This window comes from Podarcis bocagei, assembly GCF_964188305.1.
Source record: "Podarcis bocagei genome assembly, chromosome: 6".
NCBI lineage: Eukaryota > Metazoa > Chordata > Lepidosauria > Squamata > Lacertidae > Podarcis > Podarcis bocagei.
The window spans coordinates 89,453,154-89,472,632 of record NC_138130.1 but is presented as its reverse complement, the minus strand read 5'-3'; the positions used below and the strand labels follow the sequence as shown (position 1 = coordinate 89,472,632).

General features: G+C 43.9%; 1 protein-coding gene across 3 annotated transcripts in view; it reads left to right on the top strand.

Annotated features, from left to right (window-relative positions):
- Window positions 1-19,479, top strand: part of CNTN5 (contactin 5) — a 666,148-nt gene that overhangs the window by 427,428 nt on the left and 219,241 nt on the right. For all 3 annotated transcript variants that reach the window (XM_081197615.1, XM_081197616.1, XM_081197617.1), the window contains 2 exons: window positions 8,631-8,754; window positions 9,862-10,037. In XM_081197615.1, coding sequence (XP_081053741.1) covers window positions 8,631-8,754; window positions 9,862-10,037 — 300 coding nt within the window. The remainder of the gene's footprint in view (window positions 1-8,630; window positions 8,755-9,861; window positions 10,038-19,479) is intronic.

The following is a 19,479-nucleotide window of genomic DNA, read 5'->3' as shown; positions in this document are numbered from 1 at the left end:
ACTTTGCCTCAGGATGAGAACAGAAATTGTGCTCCAGTAGCACGGCAGCAGCAGGAGGCCCCATCAGCTAAAGTGGTGCTTCAGGTTAAGAACAGTTTCAGGTTAAAAACGGACCTCCGGAACGAATTAAGTACTTAACCCGAGGTACCACTGTACTCCATATTCCTATAGTTCATTCTTGGCAGAGTTTGAGTTCCAACAAATATCAGGGTAGTTATTATTATTCATTACTATTTATTATGTTTATTATCTCAGTGGTTGTCTCCCAGGAAAACGATCTCTCTCTCCCTTTTGAATGTTTGGTAATCTGCTGTAGGAAAGCATCATCCAGAGTCTTCAGTCTGGCTTGGAGATCTATAGCAGACACCCATGTGTCTTCAAAGACACGGCAATATTTTTTATATTTTTTAAAGTTGCTTTCTGTACACATTACACTGAGAATTTCAGAGCTGATTAAGAGATCAGACTGTCTCTTTCCCCAGTAATGAAGGTTAATTGAAAGACCCTGAGGAGGAATCACCTGACTTATAGACAGAGCAACAGTAAATTGAAGGCAAATATCCAAAGAATGAGTACCAAAGTGAAAATGATGTGTCAAACAACAGAGAGCACCTGATTTCTCTGAGCCATCTTAGCACTTATCTTATCTTATCTTTTCTTTCTTTCTTTTTTACTACATGAAAAGAGCATGTGCTTCTTTCTAATGAATGAACCTTGCTTTTGTCTATATCAGAATTATTCTGAGAAATGCTGTAGGACACTCCTGATGAGACTCCAACTCCCATCAGCCCCAGCCAGCGTGAACAATAAAAAAAAGCCTTGTGAGATGAGGCCAGTAGCCCATCCATTCCAGGATCCTGTTCTCGCAGTGGCCAACTAGATGCCTGTGAGAAATTTGCAAGGAGAACCTGAGCACAAGAGTATACTCCCGGGGCTTCTAACAACTATTATTATTAGAAGCACTACTGTCTCAGATTGCGAAGACAATGCACAGTCATCAGGCCTAGTGGCCATTGACAGCCTTTCCAATGAGTTTGTCAAATCCTCTTTTTAAGGCCATCCAATTTGATGGCCACTGCTGCCTCCTATGGGAGCAAGTTCTATACTTCAGCTATGGTATATGCTGTGTGAAATGGTTCTTTCTGGAATCATCTGACATGCGCCTTCATTGGATGTCAAACATAGGCAAACCTGGCCCTCCAGCTGTTTTTGGACTACAACTCCCATCATCCCTAGCTAACAGGACCAGTGGTCATGGATGATGGGAATTGTAGTCTCAAAACATCTGGAGGGCCAAGTTTGCCAATGCCTGGTCTATAAGACGCCCCCATGTATTGAGCTTTTTTGGGGGAGAATTGACCAGAGTTGTTGGGGTTTTTTGAGGGGTAATGCCCACAGTTGTTGAGCAATTTTTTGGGGGGGGTGGGAATGCTGAACCAAATATCATTCACCCAACTGGCAAACGCGAACAATCACAAGCGACGCAAGGCAAATTGCGGAAGCAGCAGCCAATCCAAAGCAGCCCTTGCCGCATCAGTTAATAACTTGCCTATTTGACAAAGCAGCAGCCAATCCAAAGCAGCTCTTGCAGCAGACACCATTCACCCACCCAATCGCTAGATCCTGCTTGCGGATGCAACCAATCGCCCATCCTCCCTCTGCACTACCCATGTATAAGACAATCCCCCTCCCCATTTTTTTCTTCATTTTGGAGTAAAAAACCCTTGTCTAATACATGGGAAAGTATGGTAAATATGAGGTTTTCAATTCATTCAGAACGTCAGCAGTTTCCACAAGGCAGGGTGTGTGTGTGTGTGTGTGAAGGAAGCTTTTGTGGGTACTTTCCACAAGTACCCTCTGCAAAAAGGAAAACTAATAAGCACAGAGGTATATTTAAAATCGACAGAGTCTCGGGAGACACACCGTTGTGACAATAGCAAGTACTGACGTTGCCGAATTTCAGAAATTGGTTTTTATTATTATTATTATATAAAAAAAATACTGACAGGTGTTTCTAAAAGTCCTGATGAAGAACAGGAGGGGGGGTTTCTGCCCTTGGGAAATTACAGTCGTAAGTGATGGCATATGCCTGTCTATATCTATTTCTCAACAGATCTGTCTTTGTTAAGGGATGTCTTTGATTTATTATGTATCAACATCCTTGCCATGACTCTTTATAACCTATTAATATCCCTTCCCATTTTACATTCTTGCTCACATATTGGCGTGAAAGACAGAGAATAAAAGTCGATAAGCAGGCAGCTTGGAGAATTTTGTAGCGGGGGTAGAGATTTAATTCCTCTGCCCTGGCATCTACTTATTTAATGAGTTGTAATTCTGGTTTTGCCTTTTTAAAAAATAAATTCTAGTTTCCCACAGGCTACTGTGAAAACAGGATGGGCTATTGGTCTGATCCTTCAGGCTGTTCCTACATTCTTATATTCTTAACATAGGATGGCATTGGGGCCAAAAGGTGGCGGCTGATTCCTCTGCTTAAAAAAACCTCTTGGATAATTTCCAACCAGTCACCATCAGTCAGTGTTTCAGGAATAGTATCATCAAGCCTCTCAGTGCTTGAGGGTATTAATCTGGAGTCCTAAATGTGACCTATAGGCACAATGTTGCCCATCAGCCTCCCCTTTTATCAGAAGAGTACTTTCTGCCCTTAATTTTTTTTTTTTTTTATCATTTTCAGTCTCCTCCTGAACTGTAAAAGAATGCCCATCATCTCCTGGAAAATATTCAGCAAAATGGCCTCCCAAATTTCCTTTCTGTGAATTTTTGGGCACAAATGTTGATCCAGTTTTAATATCTTTCAACATTATTTGACTATTGTTGAAGGAAGGAAATGGGTTCACGCCTACGCTTCCCATTTCAGTCACTGAACATTGAGCTGAAAATTTGGAAAAAAAGAATTTTCTGAATTAAAAACTGTGGGAGAACTCTACCACTCTCCCTGCCTCAAGAATACTGAGTACCCCTCTAGTTTTGCCACCCATAAATATTGTGGAGCAGCTATTTTGACTCAGCCCTAAAAAGTAATAAAGAAATCTCTCAGAATGAGTGTTAGAACACTTTTACTGAGGATGATCTGTACCAGTGATAAATGAATTCCCCTCAACTAAACTCAGAATTGAGTCAGCAACTATGAGCACTTTAGAAAATCACTTTAGGGAGGGGGAGGTGAAACTATTTTCAATAGGAACTCATAATTTTTTTATACTGATTTGCTTCCTTTTAGGACCCATGCACATTCCCACACTACCAATTTAGAATTGTAGCATGGGGTGAGAAATAGTCACTTGTTCAAAAGGAATTATAATTATAATTACAGTTACTACTACTACTAAAACTGCCAGAGTCATGCTTTAAAAGTCACATTAACATGCTTCTTTCCTGAGACCATGACTGGCTTTTCCAACTTAGAGACTCCCGAGCAAACTGATTGCTCAGAGAAAAAAGTATTGTTCTTAAATTACATTCCCGTTTTTTAAAAAAGAAGAAAAACACATTAAAGTAAATTTCAGCAATCAACCATCACTTAATCAAGAGGAAGGGATTAGAGTGTTCCACTTCAAAGAATGAGCAAGCTTTCAGCACCTTAGTCGGTCTGAGGAATGCAGATGGTGGAACCATGGAACAAAATTAGCTCAGAAATTTGAAACGACCTTGCTTTACATTATAAAACAAGAGGAAGAATTTTGGGGCAAGGGGACTCTCCCCAGAGTACATTCTGACTTTATGAGTTGGAGGTGGAATAATTCCATGCACATTAATTTGACATGTTGATGACATCACTCATCCTGAGTGGAGTCCATAGGACGGCTGGATGGTGCTTTGTATGCAGGGCAACACCTGCAGCCAAGCTGGTGCCAAACTTATTGCTCTGCTTTCCTTTGGACCAGATAAGGAAGGCTGAGAGCAGGGTTTTGTCATCTGGGCAGCCCAGGACCGCCATACACACTGCCCAGGTTTATGTCTTGGGGAGGTCAGTTTAGTGCTGCTAATGCAGTTGTTTGACATCACTCCATTGTCCGTTGAGAAAGATGGAGGCTAACAACAATGTGTGTGTGCTCTCTCCAACACATATGTTTAGTAGTAGTAGTAGTAGTAGTAGTATTTCCACTGTCAATAGCAAAATGTTTTAACAATCAATCTCTTTTTTAAAAAAAATATCTTTATTAATTTAAAATAAATACATTTATGAGAAAACAGACGCACATACAAGTAAATAAACATACAGACAAACAAACAAATAACAGAAAAATCAAACAAACCACCACACTATAAGATACAAGAAGATTAATATAATTATCATTATATATACTCCTGATGCTGAACACAATTATAAAACTTATAGAGAAGAAATTTAAAACTGACTTCCAGTTAAGCTCACTGTACTTTATCTATCCATTACTTTATAATGCAGTTACATATTTCTGGTATAATTTCTTTTTATCTCCCTACAAACTTATATTTATACAATACAGGGATCAGTCTAATTCTGCCAAGATGTTTCCTTTTATTCCATAGTTTTCAATCAATCTCTATCCATGGAGAACTCTGGGAATTGTAGCTACATGATAGGGTTCTCTCTTAACAACTCTCACCACCCTTAACAAACTACAGTTCCCAGGGTTCTTTGAGAGAAACCCATGATGTTTTAAAGTGGTACCATAGCAATTTAAAGGTATGGTGGGAATGTGGCCAAACTATGTGACAGGTTTGTCTTTAACCTGTAGCAGTAAGAAAACCCGTGAATCTCATGACACCTTAAAGACAAATGCATTTGCAATGGCAAAAGCCTGTATGTTCCTAATGCTTTCAAGCTTGTGTGTGTTGCTGTTTTTTGTTTTTACTTTAAGTTTTAATTAAAATAATTGTAGAATACAGTAAGCTTGATTCTAGACAGTCAGTAATAAGGTGCATGGTTCTGGACATAAACTTCAGGCTAATGTCTTATTCATGCTTAACTGAGAGAAAGCAGTACTGAATTTGATGGGATTTGTTCCTGAGGAGGCTCATAACTAGAACCTCCACCTTTTAAAAATAGCAAGCTGTATCTTTCACATGAATGGATTTTCAGGTTTGTTACCTATTTTGTCTGTGGTACTGTTTTCAGATGTTGTAAGCCACGCTGCTCGTTTGAAGATGGGTGGAGTAGAAAAGTAATGGAAAATAAATATCTGCAGATGTCTTCCAAGAGTCTCCTGTAGATAGATTGCTGATATTCATATCTGTAATTTCCTAGCTACCCCCTTCATGCTCCTATGAGGCCCCAAATTGACAAGGATTGATCTGAATCATTATGTCTGCTGAGAAGCAGAAGAGCCCAATCATGCAAACACTTATGCACAAGGGTATTTTGGTGCATAAGTGAAAATCTTCCAAATTAGCAGATGAAAATTGTTGGCTTGTTTAAGAGCATCCATGTCACGGGAATTAGACACCAAAAGTTACGAAGCAAATTATTTGATCGTTATAGAGCAGTGATTATGCAAAGTGCTGTAAAAAAGCGTTACCTTGTTCCTGGATAGTTAATGTTGCCATTTCCATCCTCCTCATGAGTCTGAGTAGCTGTGTGACAAGGTAGAAATTCAAATGGTGAGGCATTTCCCCACATGGAGGTTCATCAGCGAGGAAATACAGACCTAATGTCAGCATGTGGCACCTCTGGGCAGCTGACAGAGCCCCTCTGCACTCATGCTTGCCTGTCTGTTCCTAATACAGTGAGTCATCTTCTACAGTGTCACATATAGCATTGCACTGAGGCATTGTAGGAAGTTTAGAATAGCAGATCATAGCTACGCACCACTGCCACGAAGTAAAACCACAATCAGGAGCAATGCTGACTAGGGAACCATAGGAAGCTGCCTCAGACTGAGTCAGACAATTGGTCCCTCTACCTCAATGTGGTCTACACTGACCGACCGCCGCTCTGTAGGTTTGCAGACAGGTGACATCCCTAGCCCTGCCTGGAGATGCTGGGGATAGAACTGGAGAACATCTGTATGAAAAGCAGATGTCTTATCACCATAGGCTAGATCAGCATTTCTGAAACTTGGGTCTCCAGCTGTTTTTGGACTACAGCTCCCATCATCCCTAGCTAGCAGGACCAGTGGTCAGGGGCGATGGGAGCTGTAGTCCAGAAACAGCTGGAGACCCAAGTTTGGGAAACCCTGAGCTAGGTGCTCACATCCTAATCACATTTGCTTATCCTTTCCTGCTGGGTCTAATTTACAACACTGTCCAGCGAGAGATGGCAAGATCAGTGATCTTCTGTGTTCATTTTTGCCATGCTTGGAGAGGGCAGGTGAGCTAGTAGCAACACCAGGGAGGGGAGCCAGAAGATCCAGGGGTTCATGGTAGGAGCCCTGGCAGGATATAGGCCTCAGCAAATGTCCCACAATGATGTCAGCAAATGTCAGCCTTCTGTCCCCTGTGACAAAGAAAAAGGAAGCATCACCTATTATGCATGTGTTCCTTTGAAAGAGAGATAATTACTACTATTGTTATTGGGATGGGAGAGCTATGGAGTTGAGCAAGAGGCAAAACAGAGATGCTGTGACTGGGCCAACAACCATGCTGCCCAGAGACCTTACAGACCAAGCAGGTTGAGGTGTCCTCAAGAGTAGTAGTATTGGAGAACCTCAATACCAGTCCTGCCCTTCCGCTGATATTTTTGCATGTTAAAACACCTCAAGGTACAGAAGGAGACTAAGCTGATGGTTGTTGTGTTTTCCTAGACATCTGGCAGCCCTAGATAAGCAATCTTCAAATGCTCCTCAACAAAACCTGATGCCAAAATGAGTTTGTTAGTCTTCAGAGAATCATGCGCAAGTCTCTCTTGTTTTCTCCCCTCCATTGAACAACTCCCCTTTGAGGAATGATTTGGGCCTTTTTAGTTTAGAGAAAAGAAGTTCATGAAATTATTCATGCCATGGAGAAAGTGGATGGTGAATAGTTTTTCTCCAGCTCTCCTAACACTAGAACTCATGGGTAACCAATGAAGCTGAATGTTGGAAGGTTCAGGATACAGAAAATAAAGTTTTTCATGAAATGTGTAGCTACATTATGGAACTTACAGTGACGGCCACCAACTGGGGTGGCTTTAAAAGGGGTTAGACAGATTTATAGAGAAGAAAGCTACCAGTGACCTGGCCCATCGCTCCATATTTACTCCTTAATGTTGACTATGAAGAAGATGATTTAAGCAACCCAGTCACAGTTACACTCCCAGTTATGGGAGAGGTTGTTTTCCTCCGATTGATTTGTGCATCTTGTTGGCTTTTAGCAGTTCCGCTCTTGAGAAATAGTAAACATATTTTAAAGAGGATTAGGCAAATTCGTGGAGGGCAAGTCTGTCAAAGGCTGTGCTCTACCTCCAGAGCCAGAGACATTCATGCCTCTGAATACCAGTTGCTTGACATCACAGTTGGGCAGAGTACTGTTGTGCTCATGGCCAGCTTCCCACAGGCATTTGGTTTGGCCATTGTGAAGATGGGATGCTGGACTAGACGGGACATTGGTGTGATTCAGCAGGCTCTTCTTGTATTCAGACTGTGAGGTAGCCTTTTCACATGTGCAAGGAATCACTGGGAAAGCTCAGCTGGTAGAGCATAAGCCTTTTAATCTCAGGGTCATGTATTGCGAAAGAGTCAACATTTGATGATCTCCTTCTACCGGTCCACAATAGAAAGTGTCCTTTCATACTGCATCATGGTGTGGTACGCTGGTTTGGAAGTGCCTACAGAGGGCGGTGAATACAGCACAATATATTATGGGCTGTCCCGTGGATCCACTGGATGACATTGCGGAAGAACATTGCCTCAGGAGAGTGAAGAAAATTCTCAGGGATGATTCACACCCTGGCCGGCACTTTATTGATCTCCTGCCCTCAGGCAGAAGATATAGAAGCATGATTAGTCGCACCAACAGGGTAAAGAACAGCCAGTGTGGTGTAGTGGTTAAGAGCGGTAGTCACGTAATCTGGGAAACCGGGTTCGTGTCTCCACTCCTCCACATGCAGCTGCTGGGTGACCTTGGCTAGTCACACTTCTCTGAAGTCTCTCAGCCCCACTCACCTCACAGAGTGTTTGTGGTGGGGAGGAAGGGAAAGGAGAATGTTAGCCGCTTTGAGACTCCTGAAGGGGAGTGAAAGGCGGGATATCAAATCCAAACTCTTCTTCTTCTTCTATCCGTGGGCTGTTAGGCTGCTGAATGAAAAGATAACAAAAGGGCAACTGACTTTTTGGGTTTGGTGGGTATGAGTCAGTAAACGAGGGGAATTAAGACTAAGAGAGCTGAGTGGGGGTGCTCGTGTAATCTTGCTGTATACAAGTTGTACAAGTGACAATAAAGTTTTTCAATTGTGCCCCACACTGGGCAAAATATTCCTACATTGCAGGGGGTTGGACTAGAGGACCCTTGTGGTCCCTTCCAAATCTATGATTCTACATTTCTACTTGCTGAGCCAGTAATCAAGGAAGGAACATGCATGTATGAACCATGTCTGAAATAACTCAAGAATGCACCGCCCCCCCCCCAAAAAAATACCCCTTACTGTGCAAGGCTAATACAAAGCTTTCACTCTGATCTCTAGAAAAAAAATGTCCTTTCTCTCCTCACAGAGAGTGTCGATTATGGGCCGGTGTTTATACAAGAGCCTGACAATGTAATTTTCCCCATGGATTCAGATGAGAAGAAAGTATCCCTCACCTGTCAAGCACGAGGGAACCCAGCACCAACCTACAGGTAAAAAACAAAATGCTTGCCGGATTCATTCTCCCTGGGCTGGTTACTTATTTGATCCAGAAGTATTTCCGAAATATATATGTGGCTTTGTGCCCTTGTTATGTACTCTTCAACTGTTTTTCATAATTAAAAAAAAAAAAGCAGGTGATTTTGACCATCGATTTTCTGCATCGTGTCTAATTGTTCCACAAAAAGGTTATGTTAATTACACAGGTATGTAATGTGATCCAGAGGCCTCAGCAAGAAGCTGGGCGTTTAATGTCACTGTTCCCATGCTGTGGAATGCTCTTCCAGCAAAGATCCGGAAGACATCCTTTCTGTTGACCTTCAGGAGTCTCTTGAATACTTTTTAAAGCTGGTGATTTATACTGATTTTAATGGTGTTTTCTGCTTTATTGTTGCAGGCCACCATGTTATTTTATGATATGGGCAGTGCAGAAATCCTTTTATCCATATAATAAATAAATAGCCTTCTTCAGGTTTTCAGATAACATGCTAAGTTAGCAGATGAGAGGGGGCAGCACTCTAGTTCCAAACACACCCCCCTTTGCCATTTCCACCACCTTCCAATTCAGGGAGGTTGACTATCTGAAGTGAGGAGCTTCCTGGAGTCAGAATCACCAGAACCGCAGAGTTGGAAGTAACCCAAGGGTCATCTAGTCCAACCCCCTTGCAAAGCAGGAACCTCTTGCCCAAATTGGGGCCCGAACCCATGACCTTGAGATGCAGAGTCTTCATGCTCTACCGATGGAGCTACCAGAATATTAGGATTCTCTGTCTCTTCTGGTCCATATTTATTAGTTTTCAAATTAGGATAGAATCATGAAGATAGGTGAAGAAAAGCAAAGATTTCATTTTTTTAGAGTTCTGAATGCATGGGGAGCAGCCACAAGTACAGGAAGCATCACGCTTCAGAAGGTCACTGTGAGTTGGAAGGCAGCCAGATTGGTAACAGGGGGTGGTGATTTTCCCTCTTGAGTGTTAGCACACTTTCAGATAGCAACACCTGAAAAGCGTTCTTACAATTACCTCAACACTGTGTTTACATCTTCTACATTGCCTTGAAATGGACCCCTCTCAGACCACTTTCTCTGCTTTCCTCCCAAGATGGCTCCGGAATGGAACAGAGATAGACACTGAAAGTGATTACCGGTACAGCGTGATAGAAGGGAGCATTATCATCAATAACCCCAGCGAAACAAAAGATTCTGGGCAGTATCAGTGCTTTACCACCAACATGTTTGGCAGCATATTGAGCAGAGAAGCTACACTTCAGTTTGCATGTGAGTAGCCGTACACTATTCATCTCCTTACCATATATATTTTTTTATCATACAGATTTGAATAATGATATTATAACACTCCCTGAATAATGAAGGCTTTGCACTGGGAAGAGTTGGAACGATTGTAGCATCTGGTCTGCCTGCCGTCAGCCATATCTTGCATCTCCTAAGTAATTGGCTTCCCATGGTCTCAATCAGGGCCCGGTTTACAAGTTAGCTGGATTATGTAGGATGCTGGAAAAAGCTTTCATATAATGACTACCCCATACAGCCACCCAAACAAGTACTGTGGTTTGTTACAGGTTTCTTATACGTGGTGGTTTTCTGTAGTTCTGTTGCCATTGGTGAAGGAACGCTTCATGTATCAAAGAAGAACTATATCATGAAATACCACTTTTCATGTTATGACAGTGGCATGGAGAAGCCTGTGTCAAGGCCAGAAAGGCTGTAGCTCAATGGTAGAGCATCTGCCTTGCATACAGAAGGCCCCAGGTCCAGTCTTCAGCATCTCCAGGTAGGACCAGAAGAGACCATGGTCTGAAATCCTGGAGAGTCATTGCCAGCCAACATAGTCATACTGAGCTATATTGACCAATGGTCTTACTCAGTATGACACAGCTTCTTATGTTCATATCAGACGTAAGACCTGCTGAAATATTGGGGTTCTGAAATGTCCAGGGAGCTTCCACAAGCAAAGGAAACCACCCACTTCAGAAGGTCACCCTCCATGAACTGGAAGGCAACTAAACTGGCAAGAGTTAGTGGTTTTCATGCTGCTCGAGATAAAAACTTTCGCAACCTGAAGCCTGGCTGTCAGATGGTGGTGTGGTTGCTCGAGAGCAAACAGGCAAGACTCTGACCTGTCTTTTCCAGGCTTTATTATTTGTGCAAACTATTTACAGTGAAGAGCGTCACAAGTTCATGTCTGGCTCAGTCGCTAACAGAATCTGGGAGTGGTCTGTCCTTGTACCTCCTCCAGCATAACAGTCACGTGACCCCCAACCTTCTCCTCCCTTCCCTGCACCGAAACCTACTGCACAGAGTGGGCACTGGCAACGGGGTACTTCCCTCCTCTCCGGCTTGCCCAGGGTCGGTGTTGAGGCTCTCCCTAGCATCCCCTGGTCCCACCACCTCCTCTCCGCTGGAGGTGGGGCTTTCCTCCTCGCCAGAGGAGGAACTGCTTTGCAAGACTTTCAGAGGTTCCCTATAACACAACTGCCCTTCCACCTCTCGCCTCTCAGTTGATGGCAGTTCCCTGACACTGCCCATATAACATTTCCTTTTCTTCACTCCCCCCACCAACCAAGAGCATAGAGACATTCTGGAAATCCATCTTGAGGGTCTGAGCGGAACAAGTAGGTTCAGTTAGAATTTATACCTATGGGACTTAGGTGGTCAAATAATGAGCACAGTTTCCCAGTGTCTTACTGTCCACTGTTAGTTCCCCATGCCTGGGAGTGGAACAGTGCAAAGCTGCCATATGGTAACTTAGCAGGGATCTACTATCCCAGCGAAGGCCCGGGAGAGTCCTCACAGATAGCTCCTCCTCTTTGCTGTTCATCTGCTCAGTCCCAATGCACACCTGGTTCTTTTCCAGCTTCTCAATTTCCCCAATGAGGCAATAGTTAAGAGGTGAAGTCCTCTGCTGGTTCTGAACTGCTTGCTGGGCCTGAAACCACCTTCACTCTTGTGGGGCTATAGGTGAAAGCAGGGAACATGGAGTAAAAGCAGGGGTCCAGGCGTGGGGTCTTTGGTGGGACAAACAAAATTCTTTGGGCTCGATAACTCAGCTGCTTGATTCTCTCCCTCCCCTGATAGCACCACAAAGCAGGGAGGAAACAAGGAAGTTCTTGCTTATGATTTCATTCAGCTGACACGGTGAAAGACAAGAAATCCAGTCATTCCTCAATTATGGCGTTGCTCACACTGAGCTCCTCCCCCTTCCTTTCTAGCAACAACACCTGCCTCTATGGCATTCGTCCATGGACAATTGTCTCTGTGCCCTTGCACCCTTAAGGAACGCCTCGTTTGGGGAGAAGGGGGGTCGGTTATGCTGTTCAGTAACATGTCAGCTAGCTGCTCTGCCTCCCTTCCTCCTTCTCCTAACACCACATAACGCTGCTGCCTTCTTCTTCTCTGGAAGCTACAGGAGAAGGGGGTGTGATCCTCACCACTCCTCTTCCTCTTCAGTCCAGTCCCTGACACAGAGTCCCTTATGGTGTTGGAGGTCTATACAGAATCCCAGTTCTATTTCTTGGTTCAGGTCTCCACTCCCCGAATTATGCTCTGGCTAGATTCTGACACTCAGACAATGGCCTTGTGCTTTTTTCCTCTCTTGACCACTCCTGTTGCGATTCATGTATCCCAGCATTTGCCATCTTCCTCTTGAAACAGAAGGCATGGGAAAGAACTTTTTTTCAGAGCTCTGAAGTCCTCGAAAATAACAAATACTCTCACAAGATACGGTAATTTGTAATGATGTGTAGCGATCCCCTCTGTAAAATTGTCACTGTGCCATATGAGCTTATTGCCCTGCTGATAAGGTCTTTGAATTGATAATGTGACATCTCTGGCTTCCCTCGCATCCTGCTGAGTTTAGAACTTGAAAGCTGCTAGCAATTTATCAAAAGTTTAGAGTCTCACAACTGTGCATCAAACACGAACTGAATGGGGAGGGAGGCAGGATCCCAGGTTTTCCCATGCTGTTCCTACCTTCAAAGTCTCTATATAGTAACTCTACTAAATTGACAGAGTGTGTCTAAATATAGAGCACAGCGCTTTCCAAAGCAGTTGGATGATTAAGGCTGCAAGTCTATATACTGTACACCTTTACCTGAGACCATGTTGCATTGGGAAAGAACCTTAGTTCAGGGGTAGAACAGCTGCTTTGCATGCAGAAGGGTTCCAAGTTCAGCACCTGGAATCTCCAGGAAGACCTGGAAAATGCTTCTGTCTAAAACCCTGGAGAATTAGATGGACCAATAGTCTGACTTGGTTCGAGGCAGCTTCCTTTGAACTCAGAGGCGATATTCAACTCTTGCACTAATGTGAGGATTAGCACAGCTGCAATGGGATTTTCTCCCCCGCTTCACCCTATGTGTGCCCTTTACTGTCCCCAAGATCTGCTTTGGAGCATTGGAAGGAAAGCCTGAAACAGATTTAGGAGGTACACAGGGGAATTTTCCATTGCACAAGGATAACTTCTTGCACTTACAGAACATTAATCTTTGATTATGTGGCATACAACCCATTGCGTCTAACTCTTAATAGGCATATGCAAGATTGTGTTGTTAGAATCTGCACATTCATTTAGGCTGCCCCGTCCTCCTCCATAGAGGCATAAGGATTGGGATGATTTTATTCAGGACTCTGCAGGGAAGTGCAGTTAGACAGGCATGGTGCTCTAAATCTGTCCCGCAAGCAAAAGTCTATTGTGTCTGCAGAACAGGAGTGTTGGATAATAGCGATATTTCTAAAAATGCCCCACCTTGGATTTAGGGGATCAGAATTGCTTTGCCATCATCACAGATCAGCACTGGTGTTCAGGGAAGGACGAGCCACAGTTCCAGTGCTAGAGCATCTGCTTTGCATGCAAAAATTCCCAGGTTCGATCCCAGGCCCCTCCAGGTAGGGCTCGGAGAGGCTTTCGTTTGAAACCCTGGAGAGTTGCTGCAATATCAGTATTGTGGACAACATCAAGCTGGATGGACCACTGGCATTTTCCTATGTTCCTGTGAACCAGCTGGCATTTCTAGAATTTGCAAAGACTGCTACAATAGCAGCAGATGTGTCTGGATTGACTGTTGCTTTTCAAGACTCCTTTAAAGGTAAAGGTAAAGGGACCCCTGACCATTAGGTCTAGTCATGACCGACTCTGGGGTTGCGGCGCTCATCTCGCTTTATTGGCCAAGGGAGCCGGCGTGCAGCTCCCAGGTCATGTGGCCAGCATGACTAAGCCGCTTCAAGTGAACCAGAGCAGCGCATGGAAATGCCGTTTATCTTCCCGCCAGAGTGGTACCTATTTATCTACTTGCACTTTGACGTGCTTTCAAACTGCTAGGTTAGCAGGAGCTGGGACAGAGCAACGGGAGCTCACCCTGTTGTGGGGATTCGAACCGCTGACCTTCTGATCGGCAAGTCCTAAGCTTTGTGGTTTAACCCACAGCGCTGCCCACGTCCCATTGTTAAAGTACTCCCCCCCAAAAAAAAAAATCTCTTAGTGTATGCATTTGTTTGCTAGGAGTTGCACCTCTGCTAACTCGCTAACCCCCCCCCCGCCTTCCACCACCCACATTAACCCCATAGAGCTTCCCCTTCCCACCCAGTGGAATGACTAAGCCTGCTTCTCACAACTGGGTCCTGCTGCATAATGCTCATTTGAACTGGGGGGGAAAACTCCAGATCATTTTGCTGTAACTGGTTGGGGGGTTGCAGCAATTCTGGTTCTCCTGTCACACTGGCATTTTAAGTGAACGTATGCTGCTGCGCTGCGTGCATGCCTGCCTTTTGCACAAGAAGAGCTCTTCCACATTACCTAGATAGGTATTACTGCTTAGCATGTGCGTGTTTTGCAGCCAGTCAATCTCTGTGTCCAGTTTGGCCACAGAAGAGGCTGAGATAAGATGCATTCGTCCCACTAGTCGCCTTTTCATACCAGCATTTGATCAGCTTATATATGTTGGGATACGAACTTATTAAAAACCTGTAAACCTATGCAGCTTTCCTTGGTGATACGTTCCATTAAATTTGCTCTTATTTCCGAATCAAGATGCACGATATCTGGCTCAGGTTTGGTAAGAACATTTCCTCGCAAAGGGTCGTGAAGGCAAAGTGTAAGCCTGTTGGCCCAGTATCAGGTCCAATTTAGGTCTGCTGCTACTACTAGGTGCATTCCTCCAGCTCCAGCACCTGCTGATATTGTGGACTTTTAGATTGTGTTTACTTCACTTTCAGCCAGCCGTGTATTAAAACACTTGCCAGGTAACCCTAGGCAACAAGGAATTGCATGAAGGGGAGTGGGCAGAATGATGGCGGAGGGACAAGCGGGCCCTTTCCTTACTCTGCACCCAGCATGGAAACCAAGTGGGCTCCCACAGAAGGAGAGTACGCCCTTCCTCCTCACCCAGCAAAGAAAGCCAGCTTCCTATCAGCACTGAGGAGGCTGGTAATATTTGTGAGTTTATTTTACAAGGTGGCTTAACCACATACTTAGCACTTTCACAGAAAGCAATAGGACACAGTAGACGTTAGTTGTCCTTTTTCTGCAAACCCGGCATTGTGCTATAACCCTAAGGCATGTTTGAGCATCACCATATAAAGTTTCCTGGGTTGTTGTTTTTCCTGGCAGGCTTTGTGTAGTAAAAAAAAAAAATTGCTCGTGAAAATTTGCCAGCATTTTAATGAGAAATTCTCTTTATCCACACAATTTTTTGCAAAGCTATTTCCCTGGATATATTGCATTTTTTGTTTGTTGTTTTCACAAACACATGAAATTTTATGCACGCTTCACCCTCCTATATGTCGTTTTGTAAGCGTTACTTGGCAGGAGAACTGCACTGCAAAATTCAGGGGAATGAGAATTTTGCAGGATGGCTTTGTTTTAGTTTGCGTATTGTTTTGGGAAGTACAAACTATACAGCACTTGTTATCTGATAGGAATGAATTGCAGGGATTGGGTATACAGGACTAATTTACGCTGGTGTAAATTAAGCCAGAATATAGTTACACCATATCTAGTGCCTGCTCAGCAGCATGGGTGCTGTTGCTCTGCCTAACTCTGGCAGAGTAGAGGGAAAGCCCTTCTAAACAGTGCTGTATGATGGTTCACAGGTCATGTGACCATGCTGAACAGGCTTAGGATCCAGCCTAGGCCATCCCTCTCTGGCTCTTTCCCCATCTTTGGGGTGACTTACACTGGACTCATGGGATGTGGGTGGCGCTGTGGGTTGAACCACAGAGCCTAGGACTTGCTAATCAGAAGGTCAGCGGTTCGAATCCCCACGACGGCGTGAGCTCCCGTTGCTCGGTCCCTGTTCCTGCCAACCTAGCAGTTCGAAAGCACATCAAAGTGCAAGAAGATAAATAGGTACTGCTCCGGCGGGAAGGTAAATGGCGTTTCCGTGTGCTGCTCTGGTTCACCAGAAGCGGCTTAGTCATGCTGGCCACACGACCCGGAAGCTGTACGCTGGCTCCCTTGGCCAATAAAGTAAGCAGTGGCGTAGCGTGGGGGGTGCAGGGGGGGCCGGCCGCACCGGGCGCAACATCTGGGGGTTAGGGTTAGGGGGCGCAAATCCACAGGCTAGGGGGCGCAAATCCACGGGTTAGGGGGCGCAAATTACTTGCCTTGCCCCGGGTGCTGACAACCCACGCTACGCCACTGAAAGTAAGATAAGCGCTGCAACCCCAGAGTCAGCCATGACTTGACCTAATGGTCAGGGGTCCCTTTATCTTTACCTTTTACACTGGCCTCAGCTCAGCCAGCTTCAAGTTCAGCTGGCTGAGCCCCAGCTGAGCTGGGATGAACAGGTTGTGTCTGTGTATCTTCAGCTGAGCTTGGAGTTAGGGGCTTTATGAACTGGAAACCAGCCAGCAGAGCCAACGATCTGTGGCTCTTGCCAGAGGACTGGCATGAGTGCATGCACATATCCTGCCCTCTGGTGTGGTGAAAGCAGAGGGCTGCTCCCCTGCTACACGTAAAGGATTTCTGGCCAGCAATTGTGTGCACTGCTGCCATAATTCTTTGGGTAATGATAGGTCTTAAAGCTGTTTTCTGCCAGTGATTAAAGCACAAACTAAAGTTTGACAAACAGCTGGTGGTTATAAAGTAGTGTGTTTTCCTCTGAACATCCCTTGAGAGAAAGCTTGCTTAGTAATAATAATAATAGCTTGCAAAGCTTTTATGATTTATCTTTATGTACTAAGCTTGTCTTGGTGGCCAAGGATTTGTCGCATTAATCCAATTCCTTTTACTTCTGCCAGTGTAGGCGAATAGGAAACACCCTCACAAACTTGCATGAGATAATCCAAAAATAAAACCACACCAGTAAGTTGCAGTACCATCTGCAACTAGGGATGGAAAGACCTGCCAATTTCAGTTTTCTCAGTTTCTCATTTTCCCAGTCTTAGACTCACCTCCCCACATAATTTGCAATTTAAAAAGAGAGAGAGATCCTCATGAAAATTCAACAGCATTTTAGAGCCAATTTCTCCTAATAAACACATTTTTTTACTACTGTACACATTTTTTGCATGGCATTTTACCTAATATAAAGCATTTTTGTATGTTATCTTTCATGAATACATTGATTTTTATGTACGTTCTCCCTAATGTATGCATTTTTGTAAACGCTGGTTTGTTGGAAAACTGCATTGCAAAATTTGGAGAAGCATGAATTTTTAAGGATGGCTGTGTTCATGTGATCTGACTTGGATAGAATCTCTCTCCATCCTAGAGGAACATTAAAAGACCTCAAGCCCTTGCAGTCATATTGTGATGGTGTTTATTGCTTTGCCATCAAAATTCAACAATGAATCAATACATAAAGCGATGCCAGACTCCACATAAGGTAGACAATAATCCATTAAAAATTATGCCATAATAAATTTGTCAGTCTTTAAATTGCCACAAGGCTCTGTGGTCATTCCCAGTGCTTGTGTCTTGTCTGCATTAAACATCTTGAGATGCCACAAACAAATCAAGACATATATATACCTTCTCAATAGCAAATACCTGTCTTTGTGAAGCCCCTCTCAGCTCCTGTGCTACATAGGGCTGTCACGCCTATCCATGGCTTTCTGTTCCCAAAGTTCTCCTGCAGGAAAGCATCCTGAACAACTAACAGGCAACTTGATGAGATGGTGTTGAGCATTCAAGTCAACGACTGAAGACCCAGCCTTTTCACTGATGTGGCAAAATTATCTTAAGCCAGAGAGGTCACTGAAAAAGGGAGCAGTGTGCAATTAGAGCAGCTGCATATGCATTGCTCAACAAATGTATGCATTGACAATGCACAATTTTCAGGAATGGTGAAATTTGTATTGATGAGAAAATTGCACAGCCATTTATGCTCTTGAGTGTCCTAACAAACCTAGTCAGGAAAGGTGGAAATAGATGGGAACTGCATATTTCTATTGCCATGGAGGAGCGTACAGTACTTGATTTGCAATTGTGAAAGCTGTAACCCAATATACAATAGATTCAGGTAGGTAGCCGTGTTGGCCTGATGCAGTCTATATATATATATATATATAATTTTAAATGTCCAGTAGCACCTTAGAGGCTCACTGGAAGGACAGATCGTAAAGCTGAGGCTCCAATACTTTGGTCACCTCATGAGAAGAGCAGACTCCCTGGAAAAGACCCTGATGTTGGGAAAGATGGAGGGCACAAGGATGAGATGGTTGGACAGTGTTCTCGAAGCTACCAACATGAGTTTGACCAAACTGCGGGAGTGCCTGACGTGCTCTGGTTCATGGGGTCACGAAGAGTCGGACATGACTAAACGACTAAACAACAACAACAAAGCACCTTAGAGACCAACTAAGTTTGTTCTTGGTATAAGCTTATACCAAGAACAAACTTAGTTGGTCTCTAAGGTGCTACTGGGCATTTTTTTTTTATATTTCCAATATACAATAATGCATACTTCAAGATCTACTGCAAACAAGCCTGTCTGTCTGTGAACTGGATTGTAAGGACTCTGACTTTTGCTTGTCAACTTACTCTGTTGACACCCCTTACACATATACTTGATGCGTTCCCAAATTCAGGGGCAGCCAATGTAGCACCTCCAGATACTTTGCACTGCAACTCCCATCATCCCTGACCATTGTCCACACCGTTTGGTGCTCATGTGAGTCGTAGTTCAAAACCTCTGGAAGGTACTGTGTTGGCTACCCACACCATAATGCAATAAAGTGTGTTTTATTTGTTCACAGATAATTTTTACCCGTTTGAGGTCTTGGCAAGACTGTATTATTTACATTCGCTTCTCCAAATCTATCTCGTAAATTTTCAGTTCAACTTTCTTCTTCCAATTTTACCTGGCTGATTGTTACTGCCTCTTCTTTTTATCTTCTGCGGCATTTCTTGCTCCTTAAATCTATTTTCCCATTTAGGATACAGAAGGAGAGCGGCCGATTAGCTATAACTCATATCTCCCTTTTCCAATGGTTGCAGCATAAAAATTGTCCGCTGACAGACAGGATAAGAAGTCCACAATGACATGGGCAAATAAATCAATAGGGTATTGGGAGACAGCCTGCATGCTATGCGTTCCATCATGAAACACCCCTGACAGCTCGCTGGAGAACTTGCCACCCACCTGCAAGCTGACTTTAATGAGCTCCATTGTCTTTGGAGGCCCATAATGGCTGCTCAAAGCACTGGACCCAACCCAGCTCCATGTTCATGCCTTGTGTTAGGGGTATCAGGTGGTTGTCC